At 30.9% G+C, this 21,902-nt stretch overlaps 3 protein-coding genes across 5 annotated transcripts; 1 reads left to right on the top strand and 2 right to left on the bottom strand.

Annotated features, from left to right (window-relative positions):
• Positions 1 to 430: 430 nt before the first annotated feature.
• On the bottom strand, positions 431 to 11,174 carry LOC113522802 (zinc finger protein 502-like). Its single transcript, XM_026908620.3, has 11 exons — positions 11,023 to 11,174; positions 10,482 to 10,689; positions 9,576 to 9,885; positions 9,089 to 9,217; positions 7,841 to 7,984; positions 6,799 to 6,936; positions 6,155 to 6,458; positions 5,724 to 5,814; positions 4,248 to 4,324; positions 3,012 to 3,169; positions 431 to 2,816 (listed from the first exon to the last, which is right to left on the bottom strand). Exons 2-11 carry the CDS (start codon positions 10,626 to 10,628, stop codon positions 2,686 to 2,688), a joined length of 1,629 nt encoding a protein of 542 aa, XP_026764421.1. The 5' UTR covers positions 10,629 to 10,689; positions 11,023 to 11,174; the 3' UTR covers positions 431 to 2,685.
• Positions 11,175 to 13,801: 2,627 nt separating this feature from the next.
• Positions 13,802 to 19,931, bottom strand: LOC113522804 (cyclic GMP-AMP synthase-like receptor). 3 transcript variants are annotated; one of them, XM_031913949.2, is made up of 4 exons: positions 19,549 to 19,931; positions 18,915 to 19,085; positions 17,650 to 17,823; positions 15,127 to 15,394 (listed from the first exon to the last, which is right to left on the bottom strand). In XM_031913949.2, exons 1-3 carry the CDS (start codon positions 19,700 to 19,702, stop codon positions 17,651 to 17,653), a joined length of 498 nt encoding a protein of 165 aa, XP_031769809.2. In that variant the 5' UTR covers positions 19,703 to 19,931; the 3' UTR covers positions 15,127 to 15,394; position 17,650. The 3 variants fall into 3 exon arrangements, with proteins under 3 accessions (XP_052753733.1, XP_031769808.2, XP_031769809.2); XM_052897773.1 differs by lacking the exons at positions 18,915 to 19,085; positions 19,549 to 19,931 and having other exon boundaries at positions 13,802 to 15,394; positions 17,650 to 17,799; XM_031913948.2 differs by lacking the exons at positions 17,650 to 17,823; positions 18,915 to 19,085; positions 19,549 to 19,931 and adding an exon at positions 16,967 to 17,096 and having other exon boundaries at positions 13,802 to 15,394.
• A 584-nt stretch (positions 19,932 to 20,515) lies between these two features.
• On the top strand, positions 20,516 to 21,423 carry LOC128201281 (endothelial differentiation-related factor 1 homolog). The gene has a single exon (XM_052897775.1). It carries the CDS (start codon positions 20,713 to 20,715, stop codon positions 21,151 to 21,153), a length of 441 nt encoding a protein of 146 aa, XP_052753735.1. The 5' UTR covers positions 20,516 to 20,712; the 3' UTR covers positions 21,154 to 21,423.
• The last annotated feature ends 479 nt before the right edge of the window (positions 21,424 to 21,902 follow it).

Here is a 21,902-nt window from a genome sequence, read left to right as displayed (position 1 = left end):
ACATCTGATAAGTACAATAAAACTATCTACCCACAAGGGACTTGGTGTGAAAATAGGCAGAAATAGTTTTTGTCTAAATCCCTTAAATATGTACAATAAGTATAAAACTATTCATACAGCATTTGTTAAACATATAAAAAAATTAATGGACACCAAAGGGATATCACATATTGGTTTATTTTTACAACAAAAACAGTTTTCTGAAAGAAAACAGAGATTTTTGACAATTTATCAAATAAAATCACAAAGTTTTCTCATTTTCCTTTGATTCTATATATATAGATTATAAATGTCATTATTCATTTTGGTAAATGACCATATTTTCTTTCCTTACTAAACAAACAAATTGTCCATATGTAGACTTGGTTTCATCAATATCTGAATGATATTGATGAAACCAAGATTTCTCTATAATTTCAGAGCCTGGATATATTTTTCATGTATATATTTTTTATTGCACTTGTAAGTTACATATACAATAATGTATTTATAAATGTTGTGAGCAAGGGTGGACTTATCTCTCGCAGATCTTTTCCATGAGAAGTTCCATCATTTAATCATAATAATTATTATGTAATATATGATTTGATTATGTATAGACCTGCTAAGCTCTCTATTTGAGAAACTAAATACAATTTATACTTTTGTCAATTGATGGTATAGATATAATAAGATATACATTATTACTCAGACTACCAATACATAAGGCATGCCAATGGGTGTCACAATGTATTTTTCAATGCCAAAAGGAATCGTGTCCTCAAATTATTTAATATTAGTTTTATCCGCAACTTCGTTTAAGCGACCAGGATATGTTTAATGATTGGATTAAAGGTATTCCTATATCTATTTTCATCCTGTATAGTTCGTGTATATTAAATTTCATAGTGATTAGTTAAGCCGTTAAGGCACTATAAGGTAACAAACAAATTGATTTTCACATAATATTAGTAAGAAGTCTGTTATTAAAACAAATATGTAATAAATGGTAAAACTTCACAAAATGCATCATATTAATTACAAGTATTGGATATGGTATATGCAAATCCAACTTTTGCATACCTATAGCTCTTTGGTAAGTTCTTAAAAGAGCCACTGCTCCTGACGCCCTAAAAAAAAATTGAGGCCCTTTTTGGATATTGGCGCTCCCGAGCGTATTACGATCTTCTCCTTAAGGTTGATACTGAATGTATCTAAATAAAACTAATCATCATTCTAGACAAATTTTACTATAATATATTCAGTAAATATAAATTCAAATCCTAACTTATTATAACATCACATTGATGTATGTATGGGATGATTTAGGATGAGTTGTACTTATAATGTAAGATTAAATAAAAATATTTCATTCAAAGAATGTATTCCTAACTTATTCATTTACTGATAAGTTCAACCCATCCATTATAAATAAAACCTTAATTTAAGAGTCATTGGATATGCTAAAATACTAAATCACATAGGCTTCTAATATATAAACTGATCAAATATATTTACAATGTAAGAAAAATGTTACATCATGCTATCTTTTATTATTCATTGACCACAATTTTTTTTTTTTTTTGCTAATATTAATATGTACACAAATTTAATCTTACGGGCGTTTCATTAGGTACATGTATATTCACCAATAAATAAAGAAAATACATAAAGAAGTACGTCGCCACAGCCGATATGATTAAGATTTTCAAATTAAAAAAATAAGTGAAACTGTTCTTGTAAATTATTGAGGCCAATTATTCCATAACTTTGGCGATAACATCAACATTTTCTTGTTTCATAAGACTCAACTGTTTCTATTTTTAGGCGATTTCAAAAAGATCTCAATTCGTCTTTTGTATATTATGTGATTATATAGCCAGCTCTGAACTGATGTTAATGTTTTTAGTCGATACTTTTTTGTTGGTCCCATATTAATTTTATGACGTTTGAGTTTCCGTTTTTCTTTAAAGAGCAAAAAAAGATACTACCTATTGGAAAGCAAAATATATTTGTAGATACACGAATTTGTGTTCTGAATCAAAATATTTAAAATTTAATGTCTATAAAATAGCATACATCAGTAGGTTTTATGCATTTTTAAATAGTGCGATTATTAATTAATATTAATTTTGTTATAATATTGAAATCACTGCGTTAGTGGAACAAGAGTGATATAGATCACTTTGATGCTTGTTTATGTTCAAAGTTTTACAATATTCAGGGTCATTCTCGCAAACATTTTCTCACTTATCTATATTATTAATGTGGCAGTGTCAGTTGCTTGTGCAACGTCGATAAGTGATAGGTTAGGGTCAATATACAATGTCTGTGTGACCAAATGAAAAAAACTGTAGGTTTAACAAACGGGGGGTTTTTTTTTTAATTGGAACGTCCCAAACGCACCCTTGCATATTCGAGTTTGGTCACCTTATATAAGTACAGTATCAAGCTACTGCGTCTTCACAGCTCGTTCTTCATCGATTTACTGTTCATTCTGCTGACGAGCCATATCGCTTCGTCGTCAATCTATGTGCGCTACAACGCTCAGGATTTCACTCCCAAGTTGCTTCGTGTCACAAAAATATTTCAAAATGTGTGCCAACAGCTAGTTATAACATTCCAAACATAAAGATTTATTTGACTTCACATTCATGGTGTTCTGGGTAGGTAAGTATTCTAAGAAACCCAACGAGTTATTTATACTCAAAGAGTTTGGTCACCTGTTTCTACTTCCACTGCTGGTTGACTGTTTTGTTGTTCATTACTTTGTTGATTTGATTGCTGCATTTCTTGTTGATTTTGTTGTATTCTTGAAGGGAGAGGTGTGGTTTGACCTAAATAAAATCAAATAGGTCAGAGAGGTTGATTGTATTTCACATTAAAAAAAATATATTAGGTGATTAATTTAATTTAATCTTAACTTTATTATCTATTATTTAGATATAGAATCAAGTCTAAAAAGAACATAAAATATACAAGGCCAATGTTTTTAAAAATCTGTATTTTGAAAAACAATACGGAATACATACCATATTTGTCATGAATTCCCCTATGTCGCTTGAGAGCAAACCGATCGGCGAATGCGGCCGTACATATATCGCATTTGAAAGGTTTCTCTCCGGAATGCACCTTTGCGTGGTTCTTCAGATGTGCCGCTTGGCTGAACGCTGACCCACACGTTTCACATCTATTGTAATTATAAGGAGAAGATTATAATCGTAAGGAGTTTAGAAATCTGATTTTATAAATATACTAGCTTTTATTCACGACTTCGTCCGCGTGACCGAGAAATGTTTACTGACCAAGAAATAGCCTATATCCTTCTTCAACCTATATAGGTATTTTTTATATTAAATCCACTACACAATCTCACCTGATTATAAGTGATGATGTGGTCTAAGGTGTTATATGCAAATTCAAATAATGCCTATTCACTACGTATGTACCAAATTTGATAGTGATTTGTTAAGCCATAAGGCGCTATACGATAACAAACAAACAAACTCAGTTTCACGTTTATAATATTAGTAATAATAATAATAATAATTGTGTTGTGGTCCAGTGATAAATTACAGATTTCAAATTGTGAGTTAAAGTACACCATAAATTTTGTGTGCAAATATAAATTACCAATTAGTTCTCCGATAACGGAAAATATCATTAATAAACCCAATTAATGCAAATGATGATGGTAGTCTATCTCATTGCCATGTTGGATTTCAATATATTTGGCGATATGTAGAACATATCCAATATTATTTTTCAGAGGACAATAACAGACAAAAGTCTCTGATTAATCCATTATGGATTAATTAAATCATGTACTTATAATTTCAATGGGTACATTTCTGCATTATACTGCAAAAGTATAAAAATATCAATAGAATTACATTTTGAGCTAACACTCTATCCTATTAGGTCGATCTACACGCGTTTCCCCTTTAAACGATCTTAGTTAACTCTTGTGGAATTCGTTATGATGGGCCAAATAACCTGGCTTCATCCTTACTTATCATCTCCCACTGGTGCCACAACAGTGTATACCAATAGCTCGGACGGAGTTACCGTTCCATTATCATTCATTAAAAATAAAAAATCCTACTTAATAAATGTTTGTAAAGAATCTTAGACAGATAAGAGTACATAGCATATTCTACTACTAGTACAGACAAAACCTTTAATAAAATAAAAATAGTTATCCTTGAAGAATACATGCAAGAAAAAATATTGTCAAGGATTACATGCAATTTATATATATTACTTACTTATAAGGTTTCTCCCCAGTATGTATACGGCGATGATTCCATAATGTTGCATGTCTCGCGAAACCTTTGTCGCAAACCTGTTATTATATCAAAAGTTTATAAAATAGTAGTTTCTATTGATTTTATCTAAAATCATAGGATATTGAGAGTCTCATTATAATTATTATAATCTTACAATTTTTGTTTCATATGTTTTCAAGGATAATACATATTTTGTTCTGGAGCAATTTTAATGCGGTAATTATTGTATACATTTTGGCAGTTTTTATTATAATCAAATCACTCTAAAAATCCCCATAAAACTAAATGGTAAGTTTATTTTAGAAATAATTAAAAGACGGAATTAATTAGTAACGACATTACGAATGAATGAAACTTGAAGAATTAACGAAATAGGTAAATTAGTTTAATGCTGCAAATGATTTACCTCCTTAGCATATTTATAACTCATAAATGATTGGGGGAAAGGACTGTTAAATGGGTAACTAATGATGACTAATGGGTAGGTTAGTCCTCATTGCTATCAATACACCCTATGCGGGGGAAGGGATTGTTAGCAATGGAGTTTGACAGCCCCATTGCTAGCAATATGCCTTATTAGGTCGATCTCTACGTGGTTCCCCCTGGAAACTATCGTGACTAATTCATCGTTGAATTCGTCACGATGGGCTGACGGATCTGCTGCCTTCATCCTCACCTATCAACCCTCACTGGTGCCCCACCAGTGTATGCCGATAGCGCAGGCGCGATTACTATTACATTATCATTAGTGTCAGACCGAAACTGGTTTTACAGCCGAAACCGAAACTTACTAAAATATATTTAAAATTTCTCTTCTATACTGAAATCTTAGCATATTTTTTATACACTTATTTACACAAACACACAGATAGTTAAAGGGTAATAATAAACACTAATTAAAATTATGACTTATTCTTGGAGGTAAACTTAAAAAAAAAAAAAAACTTTCAATTACACACACACACACACAGTTTCGGTGCGGCCGAAAGTTTCGGCTAATTTTTGTCCGAAAGTAGAATTTCTGGCCGAAACCGAAAGTTCGATCGGACACTAATTATCATCCATTAAACTCATAATGATTATTGTTTTGATTTCTGTTGCTCTCATATTAGTTTTTCTTACATATCTTCTACGTACAGACATCTTCTAGTTACAATTTTATTATTTAGTAAAATTTATGACCAAATTCAAACAAACTTTCGTGTAGTTTCCAAGATAATTATAATAAACGAAGAAGGTCACTCGGTTCAGTAAAAAATGACATACATGCAAACAGTACTGTTAAACAAATAGACATTGAGGTCGATTCTGAGGCGTCACTCTATCTCTAAAATTGTTGATGATATTATTCATGTCTATACACCACAATTATCACTTTGTTTGAAATTTATTTAAAATTATTCAAATTGCTATAAGTAAATAATCTATTAGTAGCACAATTAAAACATGACCTACCTCACAAACATATGGTTTTTCTCCAGAATGCGTTCGCTCGTGGTTCTTAAGATGTGGTGACTGAGAAAATTGCATACCGCAAGTGTTACATCTGCAAGAATAAAATTTAGTTTAGAAACATATTAATATATTTTTTTTATTGCTTACAGTAAAATATATCATTATTTAAATGAGACAATCATATAAATGACATTATGACAAATAAAATATAATAACAAAAAGTATTATTAAGTGATGGCAGTATGTTTGCCTCCCCCCCTGCCATGTTAGATTTTAATATGCTTTTTAAAATTTTCAAAATGTATACCATTATCATACCATATCACAATAGTACAGTGGCGAATGATGCTGACTACTCCATTTGAGATTATAGTTGAGAATATTTTTTTTAATTGATTAAAGTATATTTAAAGTAAAAAAACTATCCTCACCTGTATGGCTTCTCTCCTGTGTGTATCCGTGAATGATTTTTCAGATAAACTGCTTTAGCAAAGGCAATACCACATATTCCACATTTAAAATTTTTCTCTCCAGAATGCAATTTTTTGTGTGACCATAGTGAAGAATACCTAGAGAACGACCCACCACAGATATTACAATGGAATGGTTTGTCCATGTTAGATTGGTTTAATTTACTTTTATTTCCACCAACAAAAATAATACCAGATCCATTACAGTTCTGACATTTTGTTACAGCAGCTAAGTTTCGTTTCTTCACAGGATGGTGACCAGGCACTGCAACAATGGATAAAATTTAATTAGATAATTATTTTCATACTTTAGGTATTTTTAACTCCATATAACTACTAGACTGTTATACTTTTTCCATTACGCCTTCAATTACTATCTAGAACAATGCAATGAATTTTCTACAAATCTAGAACAATTTTCTTCGAAGTGAATAATAATGTGTTATGATTATCTTGAATTGATAACACAAAAAAATGTAGTTATAAAATCCATCTGTTAATTTTAACATGATGCTTATACAGACAATCTATTAGCAGTTTTGCCATATGTGTATAGATTGTAAGAGAAAATAATTATTTGACAGTTAATAAATATAAAATCTTACAAGGTTTTTGCTGCTGTTGAGACTGTTGCGTGGACTGGGAGGTAGCTAGAGGATCACTCTGCGATTGAATACCGCTGACGCCGCTCACTTCGAACTTCACGTTGTCTTCTGATGCAACGAAAATTTGTGTTGAGTTCACTGTCAAATTAAGGAACACAATTAAATTAAATTTACATAATATTAAAGTAAAATAAAAATTAAAGAAGGTGATGTCTGTTTCAGGGATAATAGTTGATAATAAAAATCAATTTAAGAACAAAAGTAACAGACTTTATTTGGAATATTTTTAATTTGTCTTTCAAAGCTCCTAAATAAAAATGTAATTTCATTTTTTTTTATACAACTTAAATTGGCAAACAAGCTGACAGCCCACCTGATGGAAAGTGGTAACTGTCACCTATAGACATGAGCAGTACCATGACCATAACAGAGTATACTGTTTCGCCCATGATACCCTCCATGTGTTGTCATTCTTGAGGACCTAGGTGTTATTCCTCTGTACCCTGTAAATTCACGCCATATCCCACCCTTCAAACCGAAACACAGTCATGCAAACAACTGCTTTACGGTTGAAAAACGAATGGGACAGAAGTACCCAAACAAATGACTTTTGTACAAAGTCTCCCTCTGGTTTTTTGCTAAAACATCTTCACTTCTGACTTTCAGCATCATATCAGTCATTAACTGTCCACTGTTAAACATAGGCCTCCCCCATAGTTATACATAGTATAGGATTTGTAGTTAGGCTTTTAATGATGTCTTTAAAGGGAAGTTTTAAAGAGATCCTGGCATAAATTAGACCACCATCAAATAATTACTTTTAGGTTATTTTAGTGTTTATTGAGATTGCTATAAAACTCCAAAGATTCATCAAATAACAAACTCTTTACAATTAAACTTTTGCATCATTTCATTATTTCCAATTAACACTGTTATGTATTTATATATTATTATTGTTTAATTATTATATTATACCTTGTGAGTCATGTTTTACATTTATTTTTTCTACCAAAATTATTAAAATAAAAATAATAATACATACTCTGATTATTTCTCTGTTCAACAGAATCTTGAGCAATACAATTTTCACACCGTATAAGTTTAGGGCCTTTTCTTTTAGGATTGTTAGCAATAGGGCCTCCACAAGTGATGCATTTCTGAACTTTATCTATGATAACTGGTTTTGCTGAAAATAAAATAGCAATTTTAATATACAACTTCTGTTATTAGCTGATATTAAAAAATTAAATAATAATTGTAGATTTTTACCCCTCACCAATCTACTATGTCCATAATACATTTATATTACAGATATCAGAAAAAATATTATTTACATGTCAGGGTTTTTCAATGAGTGAAAAACAAAAGTGTACTCACTTATCTAAACTATTGTGCAAAATATATATATTTTTTAATTCTAACATATGTATATCAATATGCACAAATAGACAAATAAATAAACCAATAAATTTTGTATATTTTACTGGTATTAAAGTTGCATCTGTAGAATTTGATTTAGCCATTATGTAATTACAATATTCTTTATATGCAGAATGCAGTCTACAGGGACAAAATTTTTGTACCATTATTACTCTTATCTCTTATTTGGCCTATTTAGTATTTAATGCATTTTATTATCATAAAAAAAATTATTTTAAAATAGTATAAATATTTAGAATTAAAAGCTTTTGTGTTGATTGATCATATATTATTGCATTATCATATATTTCTAGCAATGCCCCCATTACTGGGCTTCTAGCCCATTACTAATAATCCCTGTCCTCCCCCCTGCTACCCCATTTGATTTTATTAATATACTCTGCCAAAGTTTGGAAAAACAGAAATAAATATGGAAAGTGGCCAAAATTGTTTACCAAAGAATGTTAATTAATATAGTATATTATGTAGTCTGTTTGAATAGACTCAACCATATGACAAATTGTAGATGTTTAATAGTAATACAAATCAAAAATCAATTAATCAATTAAAAGTTTAGGTTTTTTTTATTCTAAATTTTGTTGAGGTTTCAGCACACCTGGGTGACTATGCCAGCTTCATAGGAAATGTCTGAATGTTAAGTTTGTTCTGTTAATTCGTCAGGGACAACTTTAGCCACAAATATAGATATTTGATATTGCAAAGTTTAGATTTATTATTAATTTAATTTTCAGAGTGTTTCTGTGGTAGTTTCAAAACTTGGTTACTTTTTAATTAAATTCTATTAAAAGAAAAAAAAAAAAACTAGTTTCCATATTACATTAAAACATTAAAGTAAATAAATATGTATTACTGTCTTGGATTTGGACATGATGTTGCTGCTGCTGCTCGTTGGGGTCAGACGAAAGTATCTGAATATGTGGAGGCATAGCCACTTCATTGCTGGCACTCACACCAGTTGCTACTACTGTTATATTGCTATCTGAAACATAAATACAAATAATATAATTATTTCTACAAAAGTAAACACCAAGTTTGACTAATTTGTTACGGGTCCAAATGGGGAGTAAATCTTTCGATTAACAGAAGAACTATTAAAAAAATAGTAAAGATATAATATACATAAAAAATACAGACAAATTGAAAATATTCTCCATTTTAAAGTAATTTTAAAAACTGAACAAATATTACAGAATATAATGAAGTGTATTAATACAAAATATTTGGCTTCTATAAGGTCATTTCAATATTCTTGGAACATAATTTTAATCAAGGGTTATTATCAAATATATCCCTATACATAAAATAAATTAAAGTGAAATAATTTTATTTATAATCACCTGTATCTTGAGCATGTATTCTTTTGTGAGAGTTGAGTAAACTAAGATGCCCAAACATGAGACCACAGACATCACACTTAAAACTGATATTGGATATTGTATTTTGGATTCCATTGGGTGCAATTTGCATTTGATTAACAAGTGCATAATTGTAAGAGAATGGTTGCGCAATGTAACATGTTTTATCATCACTTGTGGTTAATTGTGCTATATTAACACTGCCAGTAACTCCACCAGCACCACTGGTTGCACCCGTGCCAATCTTGCCAATCATGTTTACATTTGTTGTGTAGCAAAATGTGGGAAATTCCTGAAAATAAACAATACAAAATTATATGTAGCTTTCTTATGTATAGAATTATTATTTTTCATATTTATAGATTTATAAATTTTTGGGATATAAATAGAGAAAATATTAAGTATTTTCTTTAAAACTTTGAATGGAAAACCAGTGGATCATTATATATAGACACAAACAACATCATCGGAATATAACACATTGTGTATACAGTATACCTCATGTGAATGTATCATTCAGGAGAACTAAGGCATTTAGGTCTATATCCTGTAATTCCACTACCATATAACAATTCCCTCAAATAGAAATACAATCAAACATGCACAGCAAGTATTTGAATGCCTGATGCTATTAGAGCTTATATATTATAGGAAATAAAATACAGCAATATGTTTCTAAACAATATAGTAATATAAATCTACCAATAGATTTTTATAGATTAATAACTTTTTTACATTAATTATAAATAAACAAGATGTGTGTGTACATAAGGAAAAGTATTTTTTATAATTTTCAGATTTTAGATTTAAAAGAAAAGTTGATATCTAGGTGCACTTATTTGCATAATGTGTTATCTACATGTTAACCAAATATTCATATAGACAAACCTGCTGTTGCTGCTGATTTTGTTGGGTTTGTTGTGCATTTTTCTGCTGTACAGTTTCAATGTTCTTTCCTTGAGTCTTTTGTGTTGGGTGCTCTTGATACTGCAGGGTCGGCACTGTGCCGGTTTGCACAGCGTTGGTGGTGAACATAATTCACAAATATATACACCTACTTCATTACACTTTTTATTCATACACTAGATGTGCACATCTGCAATGAAACAATAGTTCTTGTCATTTTAAAAGCGCGGCTAATCGTATTTAGATTCATACACGAAAGAGAAACTCCAAAACAAAGTGTGAAGGTAACGGGGAATATTTCTTATCAGTCTACTCTACTCGTAAAAAGATCGTTCGTTAGAAAAGCCGTGTCTCCTGAATAGTCGATATATGTAAGAAAAGGATGACGGAATATATTTAGACGCGCTTCGAGTAAACGGACGCCATTGCACTCTGACAAGAGATTTCAAAGGAAGAGACGCCGAGAACACAGAATTACAAAGACTATTTTTTAATTATGATCATTATTTTCATTAAAACTTACTTGAATAAGATTTTAAGTAAGTATTTAATCACGTTTTATGTAGAAAATTTGTGTTAAAAACGATTTGAAGAAGTTTATTTCTATCTCACTTTACAATATTACAATTCTCCATCTCACGACAGAAATGAAATGGCGATATAAATAAAATGGCCGCCCTTTTTTTTAATTTAATAATTTTCGGCTTTAGAAGATTGGTATTTTACATCATAATCTAAAATCAAAATTTAACTTCATTGCAATGAAAAGTTGAGGGGGGAAAGGGATTGTTAGTAATGGAGACTGAGAATCCCATTGCTAGCAATATACCCAAACAGGTCGATCTCCTCGCGGTTCTCCCTGGAAACTATCATGGTTAATTCCTGATGAATTCATCATGATGTGCTAACTGGCCTGTTTTCATTCTCATCTATCACCCTTCACTGGTGCTCCGCAAGCGTATACCGTTAGCGCAGACGGGGTTACCATACCATTTTCACCCATAAAAAAAAAAAAAAAAAAAAAATATGAAAAGTTGAATTTAAATTTTTTTTGTGTCATATAATAACATTAAAATGATATTGATACATATCTTAAATTGATAGCTTTATCAAATAACTAAAAACAAATCAACAAATTTTCAGTCTAGAACTATTACAGAAGAATTAATCTATTTTACAATAGAATAGGAATTAAAACTTTTAAAAAGGGAGAAATTTAGCTTTTGTTATTTTTGAATGTTCAACATTAGATTAACTAAGTAAAGTTATAAAACTAATGCCAGAAACGCAGCAAAGCACTATTCATATCGTCATAATTTTTGGTTTATCATCACCATCATCATCATATCAGCCCTTAACTGTCCACTGCTGAACATAGGCCTCCTCCTATTGAAGGGTTTTGCCAGTAGTTACCACAATTGGCAGAAGGATTCGCAACCGCAATTAGGATTTGGTAATGTTTAAAGAGGAACGCTACTACCCATCCTTCGATCATTAAGTTGCCTTAGTCGCCTCTTAGGACACCCACGGGAAAGGAAGGCGTGACCCATTTTTTGCCGGGACCATACGGCGCATTTTTGGTTAATCTATCAATATTAAAATCATTAACGTAAATTAAGTATGGGCTAAGAATAGACCTTTGAGATACATACTTTCGCTCAAGGAATCCATTGGATGCAGGGCCGTAGCTAGACCCAAGTTTAAGGTAGGGCAGAAGCAATAATTGTTTTCGAAAAAGCGAATCTATCTATCTAATTTTCTTGGGTAATTTCATTTTAATTTCCGCCTAGCAACGGCCATGGTTAGATGTAGTCGCATATTTCTGTAGAATAAAATTTCTTTCTTTTTAATTATGATTTTATTAAGTTTAAAGCATTGTCTTTTTAAACAATGTTTCATGATCAAGATAATTAAAGGCCTTAGAAACGTCACAAAAACTTTAACGACATCTATTTTTTTTTAAACAGCAAAAATGTGTCTTAGAGGACATTCAAGTATTACGTAACGCTTTTTTGAAGATTTTTGACTCTCTCTTCTTACTCTATGTAATACACTGTAATAGATTTACAAAATCACCTCAATCCCTTCAAATAGCATTACGTTATACTCGAACGCCCCCTAAGTACTTTCGCACCCGCATACGTAGTTGATCACCCTTTTAAAAAAAAAAAAAAACAAATTAACTGTTATTAACAAATAGCATGTCTAAAAGCATAAATGCGCCATTTTCAAAGGTATAAGCCTATTCATAGAAATTAAATGATAAATACAACAATGATTACCTTAATTGGTACTTTCCCAGGATATATTTATAAGGGAAATGCAAATTCCATTTTTATCTCTTAAATCTTATCAAATATACCTCCATGCGGTTGCCAGATGAAACTATCGTAATTAATTCCTAGTGTTATAAATCACGATGGGCCAAGTCGTTTGTTCTTATCCTCACTTACTAGGATCTGTTCAACCCATAAACGTATTATAACGTACTCCTTACATAGCCTACCAGTATCAGCTTTTAAGTAGCGTAGGCACATTAGCAATAGATATACTGCCCGTCATATTACTACACTTTGCAATATACCTTTTACAGCACCATTGCTAGCAATATAACGTATTACGTCGTCTCCTTTGTTGACCCTTACGCCCCCCCCCCCTCAACCATCGTGTTTATTCTTGTTGAATTTATCCCGATGAGCTAACTGAGCTGTTTTCATCTTCACCTACTCGTATTACCTCTCACTCATTTACAAAAGAAAGTATATGAGTCACCAGTTTACATATTTTATTTTATTGTTTTGGTGAGAAATTATATTATACCAGTTTCAAATGAAGAGATTTTAAGCGATAAGATTCGTTTAATTCTTAATAATCATTACATGCGTGTGCACCCTTAATATGTATTTTGTAATTTTTTTTTATGCAACTTAGAATAGCAAACAAGCTGATGGCCCACCTGATGGAAAGTGGTAACCGTCGCCTATAGACATGAGCAGTACCATGGACATAACAGAGTATACTGTTTCGCCCATGATATCCCCCATGCGTTGACACTCCTGAGGACTTAGGTGTTATTCCTCTGTACCCAGTAAATTCACGCCATATTCCACCCTTCAAACCGAAACACAGCCATGCAAACACAACTGCTTCACGGTTGAAACATGAATGGGACAGAGGTACCCAAGCAATCGACTTTTGTACAGTCTCCCTCTGGTGTTATATGGTTATATAAATAGGGTTTAAAACAATATTTCTTACTCTAAAGGTGTTACTTAATTGTAAATAAAAAAAAAAAAACAATGTAGGTTGGTATTTATATATTTTATTTACATAAATATGGTTAAATTAGCACAGCTAGGTATTTAGATATTTACTAAACAGTTTTATTATTTAATAATCAGCTCATTGTGACAAGTTGACTGTAACACCTGAGTTCATGATATTAACACATTAGTTTTCTTGTTAAATATTACAGTTACAGTACTCAAAGTATTATTTGCTGTTATGGTATGCTGAAAATAATAATTATTGAGAGTACGCCTAATTTTGATAAAAGACTGAATACAATCATCATCCATCTACTCTAGAACCCGTAGTTCTTTAGACAATTTGCTTTCAACCTGCTGATCTTTCGTGACATGTCCATCAAATTAGTTTTGTGAATATTTTCGTAATTCGGATTATATATACCTATAAGGTAACGAAACTGTTTTAGGACTGGATTCAAAATGAAATCTCTCTTGTTTAAATGTTTGTTTTTCAAAGTATTGTCTTATTATAGAAGGATTTTTTTCTTTATTTTTTTTTATGTCGTTAATAATATAAGTTAGTCTGTTGCACCAATTCTCCAATGTTTCTTCTTTAACTGTATTCAGAAGATTATGTCTAGGTGACCAATAATTTTGTATTTCTTTTTTCCTTAATTGATCTCTAAGTATTTCCATCATATAAAGCACTAAAAACGAGAGAGATTTCCTCCAGAATTTACTAGGTTTCCTTGTAATCTCCCATATAAATAAAGTTTTAATGTAATAACTCGCCAATTTATTGAATTCTTGTGTATCCCTTAAAAGCTTAATTAGCTTCACAGCACTTTTAAAATTGTTTTTATTATTCATTATTGCTTTCTCCTGATATGGAAATGCTAGTCTCCATATATATTCATCATCAGTCGGTTTGGGAACAATAAAATATTGTTTTTTAAATTTAAATATCTCCATCGAAAAGTCAACTGCACAATTTCTGGGCTTATTTTGTTCCAAATTAAATTCAAATGTAGGAACTAAATCTACGTCAATGATGGAATTATTGTCATATATACTGATAGTATTAGCAGGGCCCGATAACTTTGCTGTAATTAGAAATATTTTATCATTTACTTTTATCGAATATTTATCATTTGTTTTAGGTAATGTACTAAGTGCCGAGTCTAGAACGCTTTGCATCCATGATCGGAATTTCTTGACCGATAGACGATGTAATTTATCACACCAGAATTCAGTTTCGGTGAATCCGTTTGTTGCCGTTATTGGAATTTTACACAACCTTCGAAATTCGGATGGCATTTTAACAACAGTATAAGCTTCCTTATTGCTTGCATCTAATACAATATTTTTATAATTAATTGGCAATTTTAAAACTATATTAATATCAAATTCTGTGGCATGTCCAACTCGTAAGCCGTCATAATAGCTACCTAAATATGCTATTTTAGGGTTCATACTCTTGAATAGATGGTTTTTATCTCGCATTATCTTTAGTATTTTCTCCAGAAGTGCATGTACTACTTGACTGTTGTAAGTTTTTTCGTACTGATTAATTCTTACATATTTACGATTAATCTCGTTTAAAATTGGATCCATGGCTTTCCGTTTTCTTTTCTTCTCTTATCTTATCTAGAAAATAAACATATATATATATATTAATATAAGTGATATTATTGTCACAAAAATAACGTCACAGTATATTGTGTGATCCTTAAAGTGCTGTTTAGTTAATATACGAGTAATTACTACTTTCCATCAGGTGGACAGTCAGCTTATTTGGTATTTGTATATTTTTTATCCAACTTGTTTAAAAAATATATATACAGGAGTCCTGACATTTAAAATCATAATTATAAGAATACGCAGCATAAAAATAAATAAGTCAGTTTAACAAGGTAAAAATGAAGTCCTTTCATATGATATCCCACTTGAACTAACAAATCAATTTTGAAATTTTAGTACATACCTACCCATTTTGAATCCCGTACCAAAAAAATCAAAAAATAATTAAAACATATTATTTCCATTGTAATATATGTGAACCAATGATAGGTAAAACTATTTCAAATTCATAGCATTAATAGCTGCCGTGATATAAAGCTGTGACAGATAGAAGGACGGACGGACAAAGTCGTACCATAAGGGTTCCTTTATACTTACCTTTTTGGTACGGAATCCTAAAAGCGAATTCAATAATGAATACACAGACAGAGACACACACACTGATAAATGACGAAATGTTTATAATAGATAGTAAATAACTAAATTTGTAAATATTTTATAATATATATCATAATTTTTGTAATACTAAATACGCATTCGGTGTCAGCTGCTTTAGTCCATTAATAATATTCCATAGGACTATATTATGAAAAAGTCTACTATTAAAAAACTAATCTCGTAATCCCAAGATTAGATTATAATGTTTATTTTTTATTTTAATTAGTTATTATTGTAATTTTAATTAGATTATAATGTTTAGCCCTGCGTACGCCACCGAACTTAATTTGGTGGCAAGGTTTTGAATGTAGGGAACCCTTGAAATCTTCTTATTAAGAATGATTCCAAGAAAGACAGTGGAATGTATAAAATAAAGAAGTTCGTCATTTAATTTTATTGTAGACAGATACTCTACTATAAAATTTTATTGGTCAGTTCAGACATAATGGCGTAACAAATAGACGAGATAATGTATACATACGCAGCAGATATCATTAAATACATCCTATATTCTTCTTTCATTGACAGTCGGTTAAAATATCTAATCTTACTTTATAAATAATCCGACTATAATATATGGGTGAAAGATTGTATAGAATTTTGAATATTTAGATGCAAGTATGTTATTCAAATGTGCTTAAAACACTGAAGAAATTACCATTATGTACGGATCGAATTCGAATGAATTTTTTTACATATATGTATTATATCCTAGATAAACATTTATGATATTTTATACCATAAATCACGCGAACAAAAACGCGGTTTAAAACTAGTAAAAATATTTTAGTACGCTAAGTGACTGACGTCAACATTGATGTAGTGTAACGTACTCATTTTTAATCTAATATGTAATCTAATTATATAAAGAGATTGTAAATATGTTATGTTAAGAAAGAATAATAAAATAATTATGTACCTACTATAAACAAAAAATACTAATACAGAAAAATAATATTGTTAGAAATAATTAAAACTTACCGTTAAAATTACTAATTATTTATTATTAGACACTGCGAGATTACTTTATAATAATATAAGGTACTGATCAGACCTACACTGAAGTCTGCGCGAGACTGAACTGTACACTAACTGTGTGAGCGTTTTGAGGTCTACGGAAATCCCCGAGAATGGACTGTATGTACTGGATTAATCACTTCATTCTAGGGGCTCTCGGCGCGTTCTCATTATAATCGATTCCGAGATAAAATATTTTATAAATAATGTTGGCCTCTAGTTGTTCTATTAAGACCCCTCATAATATTGGATCCTAATTATCTTATACGTGCAGACATCGTTTTGTTACAATTTTATTATATTAAGTAAAATAAGATTCGAAAATACGATCGTATTTTCGAATCGAAGGTTAAAACACATAATATAAAAAAAGTACATCACAGATTTTTTGTTTGGGATTTCCGCATACAGTGCTGCTGTTACTTTCAAATATTTGTTGAAATGTATCGTTTTTCTACGATTTTTGAGAGAAAGAAAGTTTCCACAATTTTTTTTTTTTCTAATTTTACGAGGTATGGATAATAATAGAATGGAGACCCCACTTGCGCTAACGGTATATGCTGGCAGGGCACCCATTAGAGAAAGGGCGGCCCATTTTATGCCGGGACCCTGCACGGCGACTTAATTATTTTTATATAATTACTTACACTATAAACTGGAGACATCTTCTGTTATATCACTTTGCTCAGATGTAGTTGGTATTGGCTTTGATTCATAGTTTGATATACTTTGAAACTTTTGAAGAGCTTCTTGTAAATTTTTAAAATTAACAACTTGAATCTCATCATCAGGTTGACAATCTTGACTGTGCATACTCTGTTCTGTTTAAATAAGGGCAAAAGTCAGCATACCTATTAATTATTACTAGATATTCTAGATACATAATGTGATATATAAAATACTGGTGATCCAGCCCAGCTTTACACGGACAATTTTCGAAAATAATTATTTTATATCATATGAGAATCCCAAGCTCAAAGGCAGTATCGAGCCCTTAAGTCTAAGGTGAAACTTTGCCTCCCTTTGTACCCTACTATTTGTACACTTATGTTCAGAGGAACTGTTTAAAATTATGCCTACAGCCACGTTTTAAATCAATTCAATTCAATCATTTATTGCTATTACATGTTGTAATAATATAGGTCTTAAGTTATTAAAAGTAAAGAATCAACATGAACCCTGGAAGGGCACAGCAATCACATTAATAAATATTTCATAAAGTACATAACTAAATTTTTACATTATATATATGTATCCTTGATTAACATAAATAAAACATTAAAAACATCGCCATTGAAAAGGAATTAATCCTCATAAGCTTGAACATAAATAGCTACTATTTAAGCATAAGCTTGTAAGCATATGAGTACAGTGTAATTTCAGAGGAGTTTTCTCGCATGAAAACTCAGACTGCAGAATGAGCTCCCTGATGAGGTTTTCTCTAGAGACTACAATGTGAAGTTCTTCAAAATGAGTGTATTAAGGTTTCTTCGGGTTGGCAATGCATTGACACAATGACACCCCTAGTGTTGGAGGCGTCCATAAGCTAGAGTGACCATTTAGCATCAGGCAGGCTGTATGCTTGTTTGCCACTGTATAGCCTATGTCACTCACAAATAGTGAAATTTTTTAAAATTTGTTGTGTAGTTTTTAAGTTTAATCATTACAAATAAACAAACAATAATAATCAAATTTGTCCTCTTTATAAGTATAGACGAGCTTTTATCTGTAACTTCATATAAGTATATGACTAGGATTTTTTCATTCAATCTGAATTTTACAACATACCAATCCATAATAAATACCCAATTATAAAGTTTATTTTAAAATTTGGCTACTAATCAAGAATTGAACACTAATCAAGAATCACTCAGTATGTTGGTAATAAGTATAGATTGACTTTATGACTTACCACCTCCTTCTTTTGAACTAACATAAGCATGCTCCATAGTAAGATATTTCTGTGTCTTACACACATATTTCAAACTTTTTTCTGGCAATTTATCAAAAATAGGATCACAACTTTGTGCGGTTGGATCATTTTCAAAGAACATAAATGTGCCTAAAGGTTGTTCAAATTTGCCTGAAACAAACAACATTATTTTTGAAGAAAAATGGCTTGCTAAATTGAATTTAGTGAAATTTTGTCTAATTGTGAATTACCAAATTTAATAAATACTGCCTAATATAAAATCAACAAATATTATAGCAAACAATAAAGTCTAACTCAACTTTGCAAATTTAGGTATAGCAGAATATAGTTAGGTTAAAACTTTTAATATCCATTTGTATATATACAATTATGTAAAATAAAAAAAAATAAATACATTATTATGGTTTTGATTGGCTGATGGGTCATCTCAGCTCAAGCTAAATTCTGTCAATTTGGCTCACTAAGATTTGATAATTTACTAAATATAATTTTCAGATATGTTTTAAAATACAGATATCACTAAAATAGGTAGAACCATTACACTTTGTGTTTGGTAACTATATACTATGTGGTAGTTAGGGGCAGTGGAGAATACTTAAGTACAGTAACTTACCTGTAAAAAAAGTTTCATCCATCTGAACAATGGGATTATTTTGGTTGATGCCCAAAACATGAATGCTCCGATATTGGTCAATATTGACACCGTCTCCAAATTCGGCGAAAACTAAAATTTCTTCTTCGGAATTTGAATCAGTTTCGTTACCCATTTATTATTATTTACTTTAACTTAATAGTGGTTATTTTCTAAACTTCCCGTGATAAAAAGTATTATAAATATCGTTAGTTAAGGTAAACGATACAAAATTTTAGTATTTTGTTTATTATTGCTCGTGTCAAAACACATACAAATTAGATAGACTACGACAGAGCAAAATAATCACTACCGAGACTTGACTGAAGCGTAACTCTATAACAAAGAATTACATATTTCGTTTAAACAACAGAAAACTAAAAGGAGAATTGTCTATGAGACCATAGATTAATTATTAGATTTAGATATCGGGGTCGATTCTGAAACATCATTTCTGTAAACTTTTCTCTAAAATTAAATCAATTTGATATCATAGCGAAAATTTCGCAATTATTGTAACAGTAAATATGAACTAATTTTCTAATAGATTTAAATCAAAATTATTAAAATTTAGTTAATGATCGTCCATAAAATAAAGACCAAGGCATTTTGTGAAATTATTGAAATAACATGTTAGGTTTAAAATTAACTTTAAGAAATGGATGCGTTTTTATATATCTATTCCTCTCTTACAAGTATGACAAGATTGATGAATGTGGAAGAAGCGAAAGAGGTTTGTTTGAATCGAAGCATTTGGCGTTCCATTGTTTCTGCCTACCCTAATGGGAGACAGGCGTGACAGATATGTATGTATGTATGTTCCTCTCTTACGCATTGGCAATGTCATAAATTCAACGAGCAACACACTATGTGAATTACGCATCCCATCTATTCTAATTCAAAATCTTTGACTTAGGTCTATATCTTTGAAATCTGTGGTTCTGTCATTCTGTGGCGAGTGAAGTGAAGTGAGACACAGAACAGAGAAGGTGAAGAGCCTGCTACCACCTGCTATTGAAGATTGGAATTCATCAAATATCACTTTAACATTTCTTTGTCGGCAATACGAAATAAGTAAATTCTTGTAATCACAAAGTGATATCTTCATTTAGTAATTCGTGGAACCAGTGACTACAGAAATTTAAAATGTCTGATTGGGATACAGTCACAATTCTTCGCAAAAAACCACCTAAAGCATCCGCATTAAAGACTGAACAGGCTGTAAACGCTGCACGCCGTCAAGGTTTACCAGTAGAAACTCAACAAAAATATGGTGCCGGAACCAATAAACAACATGTTACTACTAAAAATACAGCTAAACTTGACAGAGAAACTGAAGAATTGCGCCATGAAAAAGTATCACTTGATTTGGGCAAGTTAATAATGCAAGGTCGGCAAGCCAAAGGCATGAGTCAGAAAGATTTGGCTACAAAAATTTGTGAAAAGCCACAAATAGTAAATGACTACGAAGCCGGCCGCGGAATACCAAATAATGTTGTTTTGGGAAAAATTGAACGGGCAATTGGCATAAAACTACGTGGAAAAGAAAGAGGCCAACCACTACAGCCTCCTGGAGGAAAGAAATAACGGATTCCCTGGGAGGCGAAGACTATACTCCGATTTGTTTATTGCATAATAATTTAATCTCATTCTCATTTTGCTGCTGATTGAATGACAATTAACAATGTGTTTGTATTCTAGATAGCATTGTAAAAAAAATGACGTAAGCATATTAATTTTTTGTCTCGAATGTTCTGTTTGCTATGTTACCATCTTGAAAAATTATGAAGATATTTTATTCAGACTATTGGGCAACTGTGGATGTGATATGCAATAAAGATAGTTTATTTGAGTTGACTCAATTTTTTTTGTAAAATTTATAATAGTCTTATGTTTACGAATAATAATTATTTAAGAGTCGACACTGCTCTTTCATTAATGCTACGGGAAGGTAAATGAATGTGTCAAACCACCTAGTACTACCAACACAAAAATATATTCATAAAACACATTCCGTAACATGTTATGCCTCTCTTCAAAATTTCTGTAAATATGATACTCCTATATCTTTTATGATGTCAATTTTTTAAATACAATCAACTGACTGCATAGATTTCATAGAAACCTAATTTGTTTAGGTTCGTAAATAAAAAATACCTAAATAGGTAATGAAACATAATTACAGATTCCGTACTCTGTTAGTAATAGTACTAGTCAGTTGTTGAATATTAGTAGTTACACATAGTAATGGTAGCGGAATTAAAATAATTCTAATCATTAATTAGTTATGAACTTCCGCAAAATTACACAAAGACAGTAAAATATAAGTAAGGTTC

This window comes from Galleria mellonella, unplaced genomic scaffold (assembly GCF_026898425.1).
Source record: "Galleria mellonella isolate WM207_F2 unplaced genomic scaffold, CSIRO_AGI_GalMel_v1 utg38, whole genome shotgun sequence".
Taxonomy (NCBI): domain Eukaryota; kingdom Metazoa; phylum Arthropoda; class Insecta; order Lepidoptera; family Pyralidae; genus Galleria; species Galleria mellonella.
The sequence above is the reverse complement of the archived record's forward strand: the minus strand, read 5'-3'. Positions and strand labels throughout refer to the sequence as shown.

Coding starts and splice junctions, on each gene's coding strand:
- LOC113522802 (XM_026908620.3), bottom strand. CDS start 10,628: ATGTTCACCACCAACGCTGTGCAAACCGGCACAGTGCCGACCCTGCAG. Junction 9,218..9,575: donor AATACATGCTCAAGATACAG/GTGATTATAAAT, acceptor TTTATGTTTCAG/ATAGCAATATAACAGTAGTA. Junction 2,817..3,011: donor GGGAATTCATGACAAATATG/GTATGTATTCCG, acceptor GATTTTATTTAG/GTCAAACCACACCTCTCCCT.
- LOC113522804 (XM_052897773.1), bottom strand. CDS start 15,361: ATGGATCCAATTTTAAACGAGATTAATCGTAAATATGTAAGAATTAAT.
- LOC128201281 (XM_052897775.1), top strand. CDS start 20,713: ATGTCTGATTGGGATACAGTCACAATTCTTCGCAAAAAACCACCTAAA.